General features: G+C 49.4%; 1 protein-coding gene across 1 annotated transcript in view; it reads right to left on the bottom strand.

The window, feature by feature from the left end:
* Nucleotides 1-6329: 6329 nt before the first annotated feature.
* Nucleotides 6330-13142, bottom strand: part of PPIL2 (peptidylprolyl isomerase like 2) — a 361075-nt gene continuing 354262 nt past the window's right edge. Inside the window, exons 19-20 of the mRNA XM_078667958.1 lie at nucleotides 8984-9126; nucleotides 6330-8158 (exon numbers count right to left, since the gene is read on the bottom strand). Of these exons, the coding sequence (XP_078524084.1) occupies nucleotides 8059-8158; nucleotides 8984-9126 (243 nt within the window). The 3' untranslated portion in view covers nucleotides 6330-8058. The remainder of the gene's footprint in view (nucleotides 8159-8983; nucleotides 9127-13142) is intronic.

Raw genomic sequence — 13142 nt, 5'->3', positions numbered from 1 at the left:
GAGTGCCAGACGTATTGCCCGCAACTCCAGAAAGTTGATGTGAAGCAACCTTTCCTCTGGAGACCAAAGACCCTTGATCTCCAGATCCCCCATATGAGCACCCCACCATAGAGTGGATGCATCCGTTACCACTGTGGCCACCGATGGAGGCAGTTGAAAAGGCTTTCCTTGAGACAGGTTGCCTTCCACTCCCCACCAAGCCAGATCCGCTGCAGTTTCTCTGGAGATCCTCACAGACTCCCTGAGATCTCCGTTGTGCTGATACCACTGCCTGCGAAGGCACCACTCGAGCGCCCTCATGTGCCAGCGTGCATGGTTGACCAGGAGAATGCAGGAAGCCATCAGACCGAGCAGGCGAAGGACCTTCAGGACTGGAACGACCGCTCCATTGTAAAATAAAGGAATCATTTCCTGTATGTCGCGAATCCTTTGAGGAGGAGGGAATGCACGACACACAGTAGTGTCCAGCACCGCACCTATGAACAGGTTGCGCTGGGAGGGCACCAGGTGATATTTGGGTACATTTAACGAAAAACCCAACCTGTGCAACAACTGAGTTGTCTCTTGCAGATGATGGAGCACTATCTCTGGAGATTCTGCTTTGATCAGCCAATCGTCCAGATATGGGAATACAGGTATCCCCGACCTTCTGAGATGTGCAGCCACCACAGCCATCATCACCTTGGTGAAAACTCGAGGTGCAGTAGTAAGACCAAAAGGAAGGACCGCAAACTGGTAGTGTTGCGATCCAACCGTGAAACAGAGATACTTTCTGTGCGACTTCAGGATTGGGATGTGAAAATACGCATCCTGCAAGTCGATTGACACCATCCACTCTTCTTCCAACAGCGCTTGAAGAACCTGCGCAAGGGTGAGCATCTTGAACTTCTCCTGCTTCAGGTAAAGGTTCAAGATCCTGAGATCCAGAATTGGACGAAGTCTGCCATCCTTCTTGGGGATCAGAAAATACCGGGAGTAGCATCCCTGACCCCTCTCCTGCTCCGGAACCACCTCTATTGCACCTTTTCTGAACAATGCCAGGACTTCTTCCTGCAGGAGCAGCAGGTGGTTCTCCGACCAATAACCCTGGCAAAGAGGGTAATTGGGGGGATATTCCCGAAAGGCAAGAGCATACCCATTCTCCACGAGATTGAGAACCCAAAGATCTAATGTAATCAATTCCCAATCTCGCAGAAAATGGGTAAGTCGGCCCCCCACCTGGCCCACATGATCCGGAATGGCGGATCTAGGGCTGCTTTGCTGTGGTGGTAGGGGACTGGGAAGGGGAGGAGGAGGATGCTTGACTACCTCTAGGACGAGCTCTCTGCCTGCCTCCGTACGACTTGTACAGCGTATTTTGCTGCTGCTGTGGCTGCTGCTGAGATGGTTTGTAGGTTCGAAAGGAAGACCTGCCAAATCCTCTGAAACGTCTCCCAGGAGTACCCCTGGACTGAAGACCTAATGATTTTGCTGTAGCCCTGCTGTCTTTAAAACGTTCTAAAGCAGCGTCAGCCTTCTTGCTAAACAATCCTGACCCATCAAAGGGCAAATCCATCAAAGCAGACTGAACATCTGCAGAGAATTCTGATAACTTTAACCATGCAGCTCTCCTAGTGGCCAACGAAGAGCCCATAACTCTCGCCAACGAATCAGCAGTGTCCAGCCCAGTCTGAATTACTTGCCTCGCAGCAGCCTGAGTGTCCAGAATTACTTCCTGAAAGTCCTTTCTATCCCCTTCAGGAATTTTTGGCACTAACTGCTTCACTGAATCCATCAAGGCATGGATGTATCGTCCCATCAGGCAAGTTGCATTAGTAGATTTTAACGCCATGCTGGCTGAGGAGAAGACCTTCTTGGCCGCCTGATCTTGCTTTCTCGACTCTTTTTCCCCAGGAACCTGCGGAAAAGCACCCGCAGACTTCTTTGAGCAGGCAGCCTGCACAACCAAACTCTCAGGCAGGGGGTGTGTAGACAAAAAGTCCGGGTCATTAGGCGCCACCCTATATCTCCTAGCAACCGCCCCATGACACGGCAGGGGCTGTCAGAGGTTTCTTCCACACTTCATAAATAGGTTCTGCCAAAGCATCATTGAATGGAAGCATTGGTTCAATCACAGAAGAAGGTGAATGAAGGACCTCCGCAAGAAGATTAGATTTATATTCAGCAGTAGGCAGATTAATATTCAGCAAGTCCGCCGCCTTCTTTATAACGACATGGTAAGGAGTCACATCCCTAGAGGGTATATCAGAGACAGAGGCCAAATCCCATTCAGGAGATAGTTCCAGGCCACTAGCCTCTCTCAGGTCATCAAAAGGATCCTCTGAATCCTGTAGCTCACCTTCCTCCAAGCCTTCATCCCGATACCTCTCCTCTTCCATAAGCCTCTGGGCTTCACGCCTCCATCTCTCCTTCATAAAGGAAGCCGATGGATCCATGAACGACGCCGAAACCGAAGTCGGACGAGGCATCTTAACCCGAGCTCGAACTGGAATCAGCATCGGAGACGAAGGTATCAACGGCTTCGAAGGCTTTGTCGGCGCCGGAAAATGTCAATGCGGTGCTGGAGCCGGCATGAATGGTGTAAAGGGCGCAGGATCATAAGCCTGGGGGACACCCAGGTTAAAAGCCAAAGGACCCGTGGGACCAACCGGTGCACCAGAGGGGTACATTGCCCTGGAGTAAACGCCATACATGGCATTCAGGAACTGTGATGGATCCTGACCTGGAGCCGGAAAGGCTGGGTAAGAGCCTCCGGGTTGCTCTCGAGGGAGCCTGAGTCGTATTGACGTCGACCTCCACTTCAGGTTGATGCACCGGGGTCGACGGACCCGCAGGCAACGGAACTTCGCCTTCACCAACTTCCTCCACCTCACCTTCATCCTCCTGACCAGAAGGATTGGAGGGAACCGGAGATTGATTCACTATCTGCTTCGATGACCCAGGCGAATCAGCACACGAAGCCTCACCCTCGGAGTCCCGTACTTCCGAAGCCGAAGCCACATCCTTCCGAAGCAGCTTAACCTGCGACTTTGGTCTCGAACTCGAGTCCTTCTCTGAGTGATGTCTGGACTCATGGCTCCTCTTCTTGTGCTTCTTCTTCGACCTCGAAGCATGAGCAGAAGACGAGTCCGAGCGCGACCTCGATCGAGACCTCGACCTCGAACCCCGAGTTCGCGACTTCGAAGTCTTCTTTTCTTTCTTACTTTTCAATTTCGCCATGAGGAGCTTCGTCTGCCTTTCTCAAAGGGCCTTCGGAGTCATTCTCTTACAAGACGGGCAATCCTCGACGTCATAGTCGGAGCTCAGACACAAGACGCAGCACTCGTGCGGATCCGTGATGGACATCATCTTGTTACATTCTCCGCACGCCTTAAATCCAGTCTTCTTCGAAGTCATCATGACAGAAGACAAAGAAGACACCAAAAGTAATACAAGGTAACAGGGTTACAATATAGCTACAGAAGATCCCTTGAAAACCGTTAGCGTCGACTGCGCGGAAAAAAGGGAACTGATGTCATCACGCCGGCGTGGCCCTATTATGGTGTCGGTGACATCAGCGGAGTCGCGTGCGATGCTGTGCCTCTATGACGTCGTCCACGCGAAGCTACAAAAAAAATTTCCGAATGTTGCTGACGCAAGGGGATTTTCACAAGGTGAGGAATCCACTGGCAGATGTATCTATCAGAAGCAGGGATCCAGATATTTTTCTAAAAACATCTTAAGGGTATCCCCATGAAGTTTCCCTTTTAATAACTGTGTACCCTGGATACGGTTGAAAACAAGTCATTTGGATTACAAAAGAAAATATTGAATCATCAGTCTCATCTATTTAGCCAACATGTTTCGTCCTTTTGTATCGTTCAAAGGATTGATGGTCTTTGTCAGGGCTGTTCTAATCCCTACCTAATCCTATATGCACTCCATGCATCAAAGTGAGGTGTGCCGATGTTCATACCTGACCAGGTGTCGTGGGTACAAGCTGAAAATAAATATTGATAAAAATTACATTTATTTAGAAAACATACATACAAGCTGAGAAAACAATGCAAACACACATTATCTGTTTGCCAAGTGAGATGTGTGAGCTGCTACACTGTAACACAGCAAACGGTGGTCGTGCAAGTGTTTTGGCAATATCTCTTGACTAATTTACCCTTCATACGTGTTGTCTTGTACCCTGGGCTTGGCGATGCTGCGTGTGCCGGACTTACGACTGCTGTTGGTGGTATGCAAGCTCGTGAAACTGTCAGAGGTTCGTATCAGTACTGATCCACTGAAATAGTGAGGACAGATGAAAAAAGGTGGGTGCCCACATCAGCAGTGGAACGGTCTCATCTATCTTTAAGGAGGTAAAGTGGCCTCCATACTGGAGATTTCTTGGTCTTTGTTGAACATAACGCCTGTAAATACTTCTGACGAGCATCTGTTTCTGCCGGATCTGCAGAGCTTGAAGCGACTGGCTCTGTCACCTCAGCATTACCTATACCATAACTTCTTGGTCGAAAAACAAGCTTCTGTTAAAGGAGCAAGGGTCCCAAATTTTCAGTGGACAAAATATCCCAGTATGTATGTGTTGGGTCTTAATGTTTCTTTTATTAATGTGTGTATTTACAAATGTAATGTTTCTTTAATTAAGGTGTGTATGTACAAATGTAGGAGAAGTGTGGCTCAATGGTTAGAGCGGCAGACCCTGATGCAGAGGTCTAGCCCGGGACCAGGGTTCAATTCCCCGCCTCGGCGGGTCTTGGGCTAAAAAATTCCACGTACCTGATAATTCTCGCCTCTGTGCCTATTCCAATCATGGAGTCCCACTCTGCAACTCTGGGCAATAGCTTGCTTAATCTCCACAACGGCCCCCACAACGCTAAGGATGCCTGGCCTCCACCTTGGGGGGGCCAAGGAGTGGACACCTCACAGGGAAAGCCAGGATGGGTTCCACAGCGGTATTCGTACAAGCGCCTTGAGACCCTTGCGGGTGAGTAGTGCGCTATACAAGTATCAATTTACAAATGTAGCACATGCCAACATGATGTACGTTCCATCCTGGAATGGTGGCATGTGGAATGGCTTATGGTCAGTTACTGTTGCTAACACGCTCTGTCCCAGCTACAGTGTATGTTGCTGATAAGTTCTCTTCTGGGCTGGTTAGAACAGAAAAATCTTGGTATAATTCTTGATCCTAATAGTGAAGAACAAGTTCTTCTCAGAGAGCAAGTGATACCTGTTTGCACCATAAATTCTCACGATTGGATATCAGATTTTCCTTCTGTATTTTCTGACACGCTGGGTAAGATCGAAGGTTTTTCACATCAAATTATCCTGAAACGTAATGCTCAACCTGTCGTACACAAGTCCAGAAGCCATGAGAAAAGAATTAGCTCTGGAGTAAGATTCCCTATGCAAGCAGAAAATAATTGAACCTATAGAAAGCTCAGAAGTATGTCCAGCAGCCTGTTGGAGATTCTGAACAGGTTTCAACCACTTATTGTCGTCTCCTCAATTTTTTGTTTATTTGAAATGAACAGCAGTGTTCTACCTAGGACTCCAGAGCCTATACGCTGAAAAAGAATCTGCCAGGCAGGCGCCTAGTTCGGAGCTTCGGGCACATCCGTTCACTGGCTGGGTAAAAGGAGCCCAAAAAAGGATGTTGATGGGCTGCTAAAGCATTATGTTCACAGACTATATTGTATTCATGTAAAGGGGATTCCTAGCATGACGTCAGGAAATATTAAACAAAATGTGAGTCTTTGAAAGAGCCAATGCTAAGAAACATGTTCGGTGACTTCATGTCTTCTGACCTAATTATAGATACACATGGGCCGGATATCTATCGCACACGCCTGACACTCCACACAATCTAAACAACGCTATATCGTATAATATGCTTTGACAATAGTGTATTAAACAAAGAACATGTAACAAATCTATTGTAGGGTTAACCATTTATACAACCACTTAGGACCACTATCATACGTCCACATCGGGTCTGCATTCAGCAAATTCAACGTTTTCACCCCTCACTCATGTATTAAACAGTTCAATAATCCGGGCATTGCTGTCCTTTTTGTGCAGCGTCTTGTTTTTTCTGAAATCTTCTGCTGGCGCTGTTGAATAAAACATTGCATAAACAAATCATGCATAAGTAAGCACCATGCTCTCCTCTTCAGAATAGCAGATCTGTAGAGGTGCAGTGGTCATACTACACACGTTACTCAACAAACCACATGTGTATATAGGAAGACATATGAGGCACTGTGGCCAGGTTCAGCGTCAGTGTTGGCATGCAGCTGACCAGAAGGACAAGCAGGACCAAAAAAAGATATCTGACATGTGCACAAGAGCTACTTTTTATTAAAAAGAAACAAAGGATGTAGAAATATCAAGGAGGGAAAGTGTAAAAAGGTAGAGAGATGTGAGCACACCTCTGTGAGTCGGTATTACCTGCTGCACAATGCAAGCATCTGTTACAAATTAAAGAAGCATGGTTACAAGCCTGCTGGACTTCAATGACGGTCAAAGTTTGGAAATCAGCCCCTGCTGTATAAAATTCAGCTAGCTGCCAAGGGTATCTCTGTAGGTGGTACGCACCACCGGTGGGCGTGATCAGGTCAGGCGCATCGTCTCGTAGAGTTGGTGTCCAGGAGTAGGGACATCTGAATATCCCGCCTGTACCACTAGCAGGTGCCCGTACCCCGGTACATCATCATGGTCCTTCTGTACATCTGGGAGGTACCCAAAGCCAAGTATTATATTGGGCCTGCTTGCACCCCTGGGTGGAGCCCATAGCTAAAGGCATGGTCAAGCTGGTCCTTAATTGTGACTGCTGGTGGGGCGCGCATACCGGAGGCCAGGAGCCCGGTCTTGAACCTTCTGTGCATCTGGTTGGGACCCAAGGTCAGGGACATTGTAACGCGGCCGCTTGCACATCTGTAGGGTGCTGGTGACTAGGAGGCATGGGCATACTGTGCCTCCACGTTGAGCGCTCAAGGGATACTGGGGGTGCCATCCTCACAATCACACATGCACAACAATATTAACTGCATGTTACTTGTGTGTGAAGTCAGCTCTCTGCAAGGAATAAAACCTTCTGGATAATGCCCACTGAACACCCGAGGTCAAAATATTTTAGATTCTGAGATGGTCTGAGACCTCCAGAATCAATTTTCTCAAGGATCAAATATCCCTACATGTAATAACAATAAACAACAAATGGGAGAACAGTCACAAGCTGGACTTCTGCCCCCCACCCCTTCCAAACTCACCTTGGGACCAGTCGAGGTTACCTGCCAAATAAGGGTATTTGGGAAATGGGGTCTTGCTTTTTGAGGCAAGGAAGCAGCAGTGTTGCAGAGTCACGGGGTATAGGTATATGCGAGTACATCCGGGGCACTCGCTGTTGAATCCTACCTCGACAGTTTCCATAGAGACAGGAAGAAACAAGGAAGGCCAGGTCTGGAGAGGGGTTCAGAACCATCTTGATGCCAGGCAGACCTGAGCAGAACTCAAGGCTGGTGGAAGAGAAGGCACCATCCACTCACAATTACATTTCTAAAGGTATTTTATGACACTAGCACAATAGATATTCCAGAATGCGGCTCCATATGGGGTGTAGGTTAACGTAATAGGAGAGCGGCCATGTTGGTAAACAAACGGAGAACAGGTGAGCCTTAGAGCCGGGGACTGTACTTTTCCAAGACTTGGCGATCCTTCCCGCAACCCCGGGCTGATCACAGCGCTTGTGATATCAGACAACCCCACGGCTGCACTCTTCCACCCCCTGTGGCTTCTGGCACCTACAATCCTATTATGTCCAGAATGGACACTCCCTACTCCCATAACCTCATCAGCCCAGGCTGGACACCTTGATGACTCCCTGTTGGATGCTGTCCCAGGTTGGTCACCACTCTGGACCACGTGCTGGTCAGATCCAGTTCCTGAGCCCAGGCAGGTCCTGTTCTCTCAGCCCCACACCCCACAAGACCCTACGCAGCTCCCGCCCCCACAGCCCTGGTCTGTCATTAGGATGAAGAGTCTCTGGTGGAAGCCACCGACCCGTGGCTACCAGGAGCTGAAGTTCCCAAAGGCTTGGCTGGACTTCTCCTTCTTGCTGGGCGCGGCGCTGCTGCTTGTGGGGGCGCTGTCCTCTGCGGTGCGTTTCCTGAAGGAGACAGAGAGATGATGGTGGTGAGGAAGCAGCGACCAATGCTTGATGGTCTGCACATCAACAGACACCGGTTTCACACTTTAAGTATGGCATCACCTCTTTAGAACAAATTTGGCACACAAAGTGAGAGTTATGGCAGCAACACATGTCAACCACAGGCACGCGGGACGAGGGGGCGGGTGGTGGGGTTAGGGCAAGAAATGAAACCGCAAGTCTACAGTCTCTTGAGCCTATAGTTATGGCATCTTCACAGAGGGCCAAACAGAAGGGAAAATCACTGCTGCTTTTAATAATTACAGCTTGACTTGCTAAACATGCAAATGAAAAGGATGAGGTTTTGGGTTAGATACTCAGAGAAGTGGTGGAGTGTGCAGCAATCCTATGAATGCTGTCGGGGCCACAGGAAGCCAGCACCGGAGTATGGCGACGCTTCCGGCACGAAGTCAGGAGCACAGAGCAGGCCCTGTCCTGGGGGGGGGGGGGGGGGGGGGGGTGTAAACATACAGGGAGGACCAAGAGGCATCTTCAAGAAGGAACCAGAACTTACCAGAGCCACATGGAGGTCCTGACCACAGAGGGGGGGAGGTAGGGAAACGTCCAATGCCATAGGTAAGTAACTGTTCCTTAAGCTATAACCTTATTCAGGGGCTGATTGTGTGGTATGGATCATAAAGGTATGGGAAGGTCTAGTGTCACAGGTAAGTAGCGTCCCTTCACCTACACCCAGCTATAGCCCCTGGATACAGTGCTTTGGGTAGGCGGGTGGACACTCTGGGTACAGGGTGGGGATGAGGCGCTGCGTGTTCACCGGGCACTTACGTGGCCGTCATGGTGATGTACTTCCCGACCCCCTGCCGGTATGTCTTGGGTGCCTGGTTGGCTTCGTTCCGTGGCAGCACGGCCTTGGATCTGGCCTTTTCCGCCTCCTCCTCTTTCAGCGCTTTCTCCCGCTCTGCAGCGACCTGTGGAAGAGAACAGCGAGATAATGTTATGTTATTTTTAATTTATAAGGCTCGACGTCCGCCCAAACTAGTGTATCTACCGTATCTTGACACTAATAAACCCCTAAAAAAGATTCTGATAAAAGCGCACAATCACCCAAGTAGAAAACAGAGCAGTAGGAAAGAAAGAACAGTCTTAATCATTATTAAACGGGAATAACCACGTCCTAAGCAGGTTACAAAACTGTGTGCCGTAACAGAGCAAGCTCGGCCGCCAACTGCTTTTCAGTGAAATCTGGGAGCAACCAAGAGGAGTTTCTTTTGACCTCTGGAAACAGCTGGGAGAGCACCAGTGAAACCCAGAGCAGCTGTGGTGCGACAAACGCCCTCTCTAGCTGACACCACAGGTGCCTCCCTTGGGGTCTCACCGGAGAAGGGACATAGTCCGGATTGGAGGCGCTGCACCTTCACAGGCAAAGAATCCAAGGGACCTTGTTGACACAGTCAATGGTTATCTTCAAAACCTGACATCAACTGGCTCTCCTGGACCTGCACTGAACACCCTTCGATGAGGACACACTGAGAATACTGGCTAGTACTTTGGGAGTGAGCACACGAGCCAATGGGAGGAGGAGAAGAAGAAATAGGTTGTGGCCCCTAAACATCAGTGGCGCAGCCTTTACAGGCCCAGTAGGAAAGCCCATGAGCCCACAGACTGGCCTGTTCCTCTTTAGAAAGCAACAGGAGCTGGAAGGTCTCATGTGAGGCTATATATACTGAGCCCATCATAAGCTGCAGACCTGACTGCGTTTACTCTATCCGCTGTCAGCGCCTGGATACCCTATCGGGTGATTAGCCGCGCTTCATAAATCCTGATTGATTGATTGGTTCCACAGACCCAGTTATGGCAGAGTACGGCTACATTCCACATAGCGTACAGATGCGCCCTGGGCGTCAGTCTAAGCGGCACACATCAGTGGACATCCTTGGTCTGCTCGGGCTCCCTTTGTCCAGCACAGCAGTTCAAGTTCTTAACCGCACTGTCCAGAAAAAAGCAGGGCAGGACTGGAGCTACCATACACACTGAATCCTCTTGTAAGTTGCGTCCCACCCTCCTTCACCCTTGGTCTCAAGACAGTGGAGTGGGTGCTCTCTGTGCTGATTATACAGAGGGCTTCAGTGGATCCACGAAGAAGCCCAGAATAGCATTATGGTCCAGATACATTTAGACATAATTGTAAGTTTACAACCAAATTTACCTTTTTTACCTCTTCTAGGAATTCAAAAATGGATTCCTGGCAGAAGTAATCCCATTTATGTGCGTGAGATCTGCCACATATCCAGGCTTCTCCAAATCGTAAATGTCACTCCCCGGGCGGTTTAGCCTTGGAAGTTTGTGAAGACCCACAAATGTCTGATGGCACTGACACTCCTCTCCTTCCCTATTCCATCATGGAAATATTTGGATATTTACACCAGCCAAGGGCTGATGAAGACCCCTTCCTTTGCAGGGACAGGATTTGGAAGCGAAAGTGCTTCTCAATGCGGAAAATATTTTAAAGCAGGGAAAAATTGCTTTTACATTCGCGATACTGTTCCTGCAGTGCAGATTTCTCCAGTATTGAGAACTCTGCATAGTGGGAAGAGGATCAGACTGTGAATGTCATGTGACCTTCTCAGGAATACACTTAGCGCAGCTGTCCATGCGTATTCCGGTTTGTGAATTCCAGAGAAACACGTTACTTACCTTTGGCAATGCTCTTTGTAATGCATACTCTAGCTGACCATAGATTCCTCGCCTACAGAATATTCGCAGGAGTCTAGCTCTTGAGATCATCAAGTCATTGTCCTGCAGGCTGGGAGATGGCCTCGCGTGGGTTGACGGCTACCTCGCACCGCCCTGGAAGTGACAGAGCAGTGAGGCGTATCGGCGCAACTCCAGCATGACCACATCAGCTTCCCGTATTGTCCTCGTCACAGACCTCGGATGCTGATCTTCTCAAACAAACCGCAGCCGACAGTGTGCTGATAAATAACTTGGGACGTCCATAAAATGTGCATACGTCCACTTTTTTTTTTTTTTTTTAAACTCTTTATTCGTGACTGTTACAGGGTGTTATACATTACTGTATGTCCTCACATCATTGTACACAACAGTCTTTTCCGTTTTCGTTATCAGTAACATTACATATCGTTTCTGTATCAACATGAGTCATTTGTCTCACCCATTCTCAGAGTTGTCGCAGTGGTGATCCTGAAACATCAAAATCTTGACATATCTAAATTTCCAAACCCCAACTATCCCCCAATACCTTCCACCTTCCCACCCTCTTCCCGTCTCCTGGTTGTCCTCTCTTGTACACTCTACATTTCGGTCCAAAGTGTCTCAATCTATCCGGAAATAGGTAAAGGTTCTCAACCCGGTCCGACCCCAGTGAGTGGGACTGCTGTTCGTGGATCCCAGCCTCCCTCCGTCATATGTATGCGGTCTCCCATACTATCTAGGTCTACCTCTTCCAAATCAATTAACATTGAGTCCCAGTCCAGTGCTATGGGGTATTTGCGAATGCCCTTGTTCTCCTCTTCTCGCAGCGCCGCGGCTTCGGTTTTGCCCCACTTCAACAAGTCAGTGCGCCACGTGACTACCCGCGGGGCCCTGGGTGACTTCCATCTCATAGTGATCCCCCTGATTGCCAACACTAGTGCCAGATCCGTAAATTTCAGTTGTGCTTTGCGTGTTTTGGGTAGTTTCCTATTCCCTATCAGGCAGGGTAGTGCCCCCTCAGGGATCCGGAGCGCAGTTATGGAATGTAGGGTGTGTTTGATCGTCTCCCAGTAAGTGTGTAACTTCGGGCATGTCCAAAGCATGTGAAGGATATGTGCCTCATCTTGTTGACATCTCGGGCAGCAGTGTGCGGCGGTAGGGAACATCCTATGAAGTCTCTGGGGTGTGAGGTATGCTCTATGGAGAACCATGGCCTGTATGAACTGAAACTTAACATTCCTGGATACTCTTCTATGGTGTCCCAAAATTATTTTCCACTCTCCGTCCGTTATAACTTCCCCGGAGTCCTCAGTCCAAATCTCCCTAAGGGCGGTGATCGGCGACGCCACATGTTCCCTGATACCAGTATACAGCCATTTCACCAGGTGTCCCCCCGTGCCCATGTAATGTAGAAGGTGTACCAATTCGTGTTGGTCCGGTTTCGTACGGTGCGGAGCCCAAGCTCGCCGCACGAAGTGAGTCACTGAGGCGTGTAACATGTATAAGCGCAGAGGCGCCCCCGTGGTCTGCACAAATGAAATATGATCCAGCATGGTATCATCTCCAAACAGGTCTCCCACTCTATCCACCCCGGCCTCCGTCCAGGGGCGTAGTCTGCGTAATGTTAGGGTCCCTTGCGGTGTCGGGAGTCCCAGTAGGGGTATGTTGTCAGCATATGGAGAGGTCCCAGCCGTGTATGCCAGCGCTTTCTTCCAGCATGTTAGAGCCACATGCAGGCGGGGGTGGCAGTCTCTAGGGATCCTAGCCTTGGGCAATAGAAGGGAGTGTAATTCCCCCCTTGCCAATTTGTCCGTCGTGAAAGCAATCTCATGGAGATCTCTGCCCGCCACCCATCGGGTCAACCATAGGAGCTGGCTGGCATAGTAATAACTCCGCAGGTCAGGCACGCCTAACCCTCCCTGTCTGGTGTGTAGTTGCAGTTTTTTAAGGCTGATTCGCCTCCTCCCCGATCCCCATACAAGGGTGATCAGTAATGTGTTTAGTGCGGTGAAAATTTGTTGCGGGAGCAGGACCGGCAGGTTTACAAAAAAATACAGTATGCGAGGGAGCACTCGTCCCATTACTGACAAGGGTAGGGTCGTCCAGAAGCCCACACTACCTCGTAGGCCAGTGATGGCCCTCTGGATATTACCGTCAATTTGGGCCTCCGGGTCTCTGTATACGTTTATTCCGAGATATTTAAACGTGGTCGGTGCCACTTGGATTGCATGTGTGCCGAACTGTATGTGGGGGGGCTGCTGTCCATCCCGGA

This window comes from Lissotriton helveticus, chromosome 11 (assembly GCF_964261635.1).
Source record: "Lissotriton helveticus chromosome 11, aLisHel1.1, whole genome shotgun sequence".
NCBI lineage: Eukaryota > Metazoa > Chordata > Amphibia > Caudata > Salamandridae > Lissotriton > Lissotriton helveticus.
Note: the sequence above shows the minus strand (reverse complement) of the source record. Positions and strands in the feature narration are given on the sequence as shown.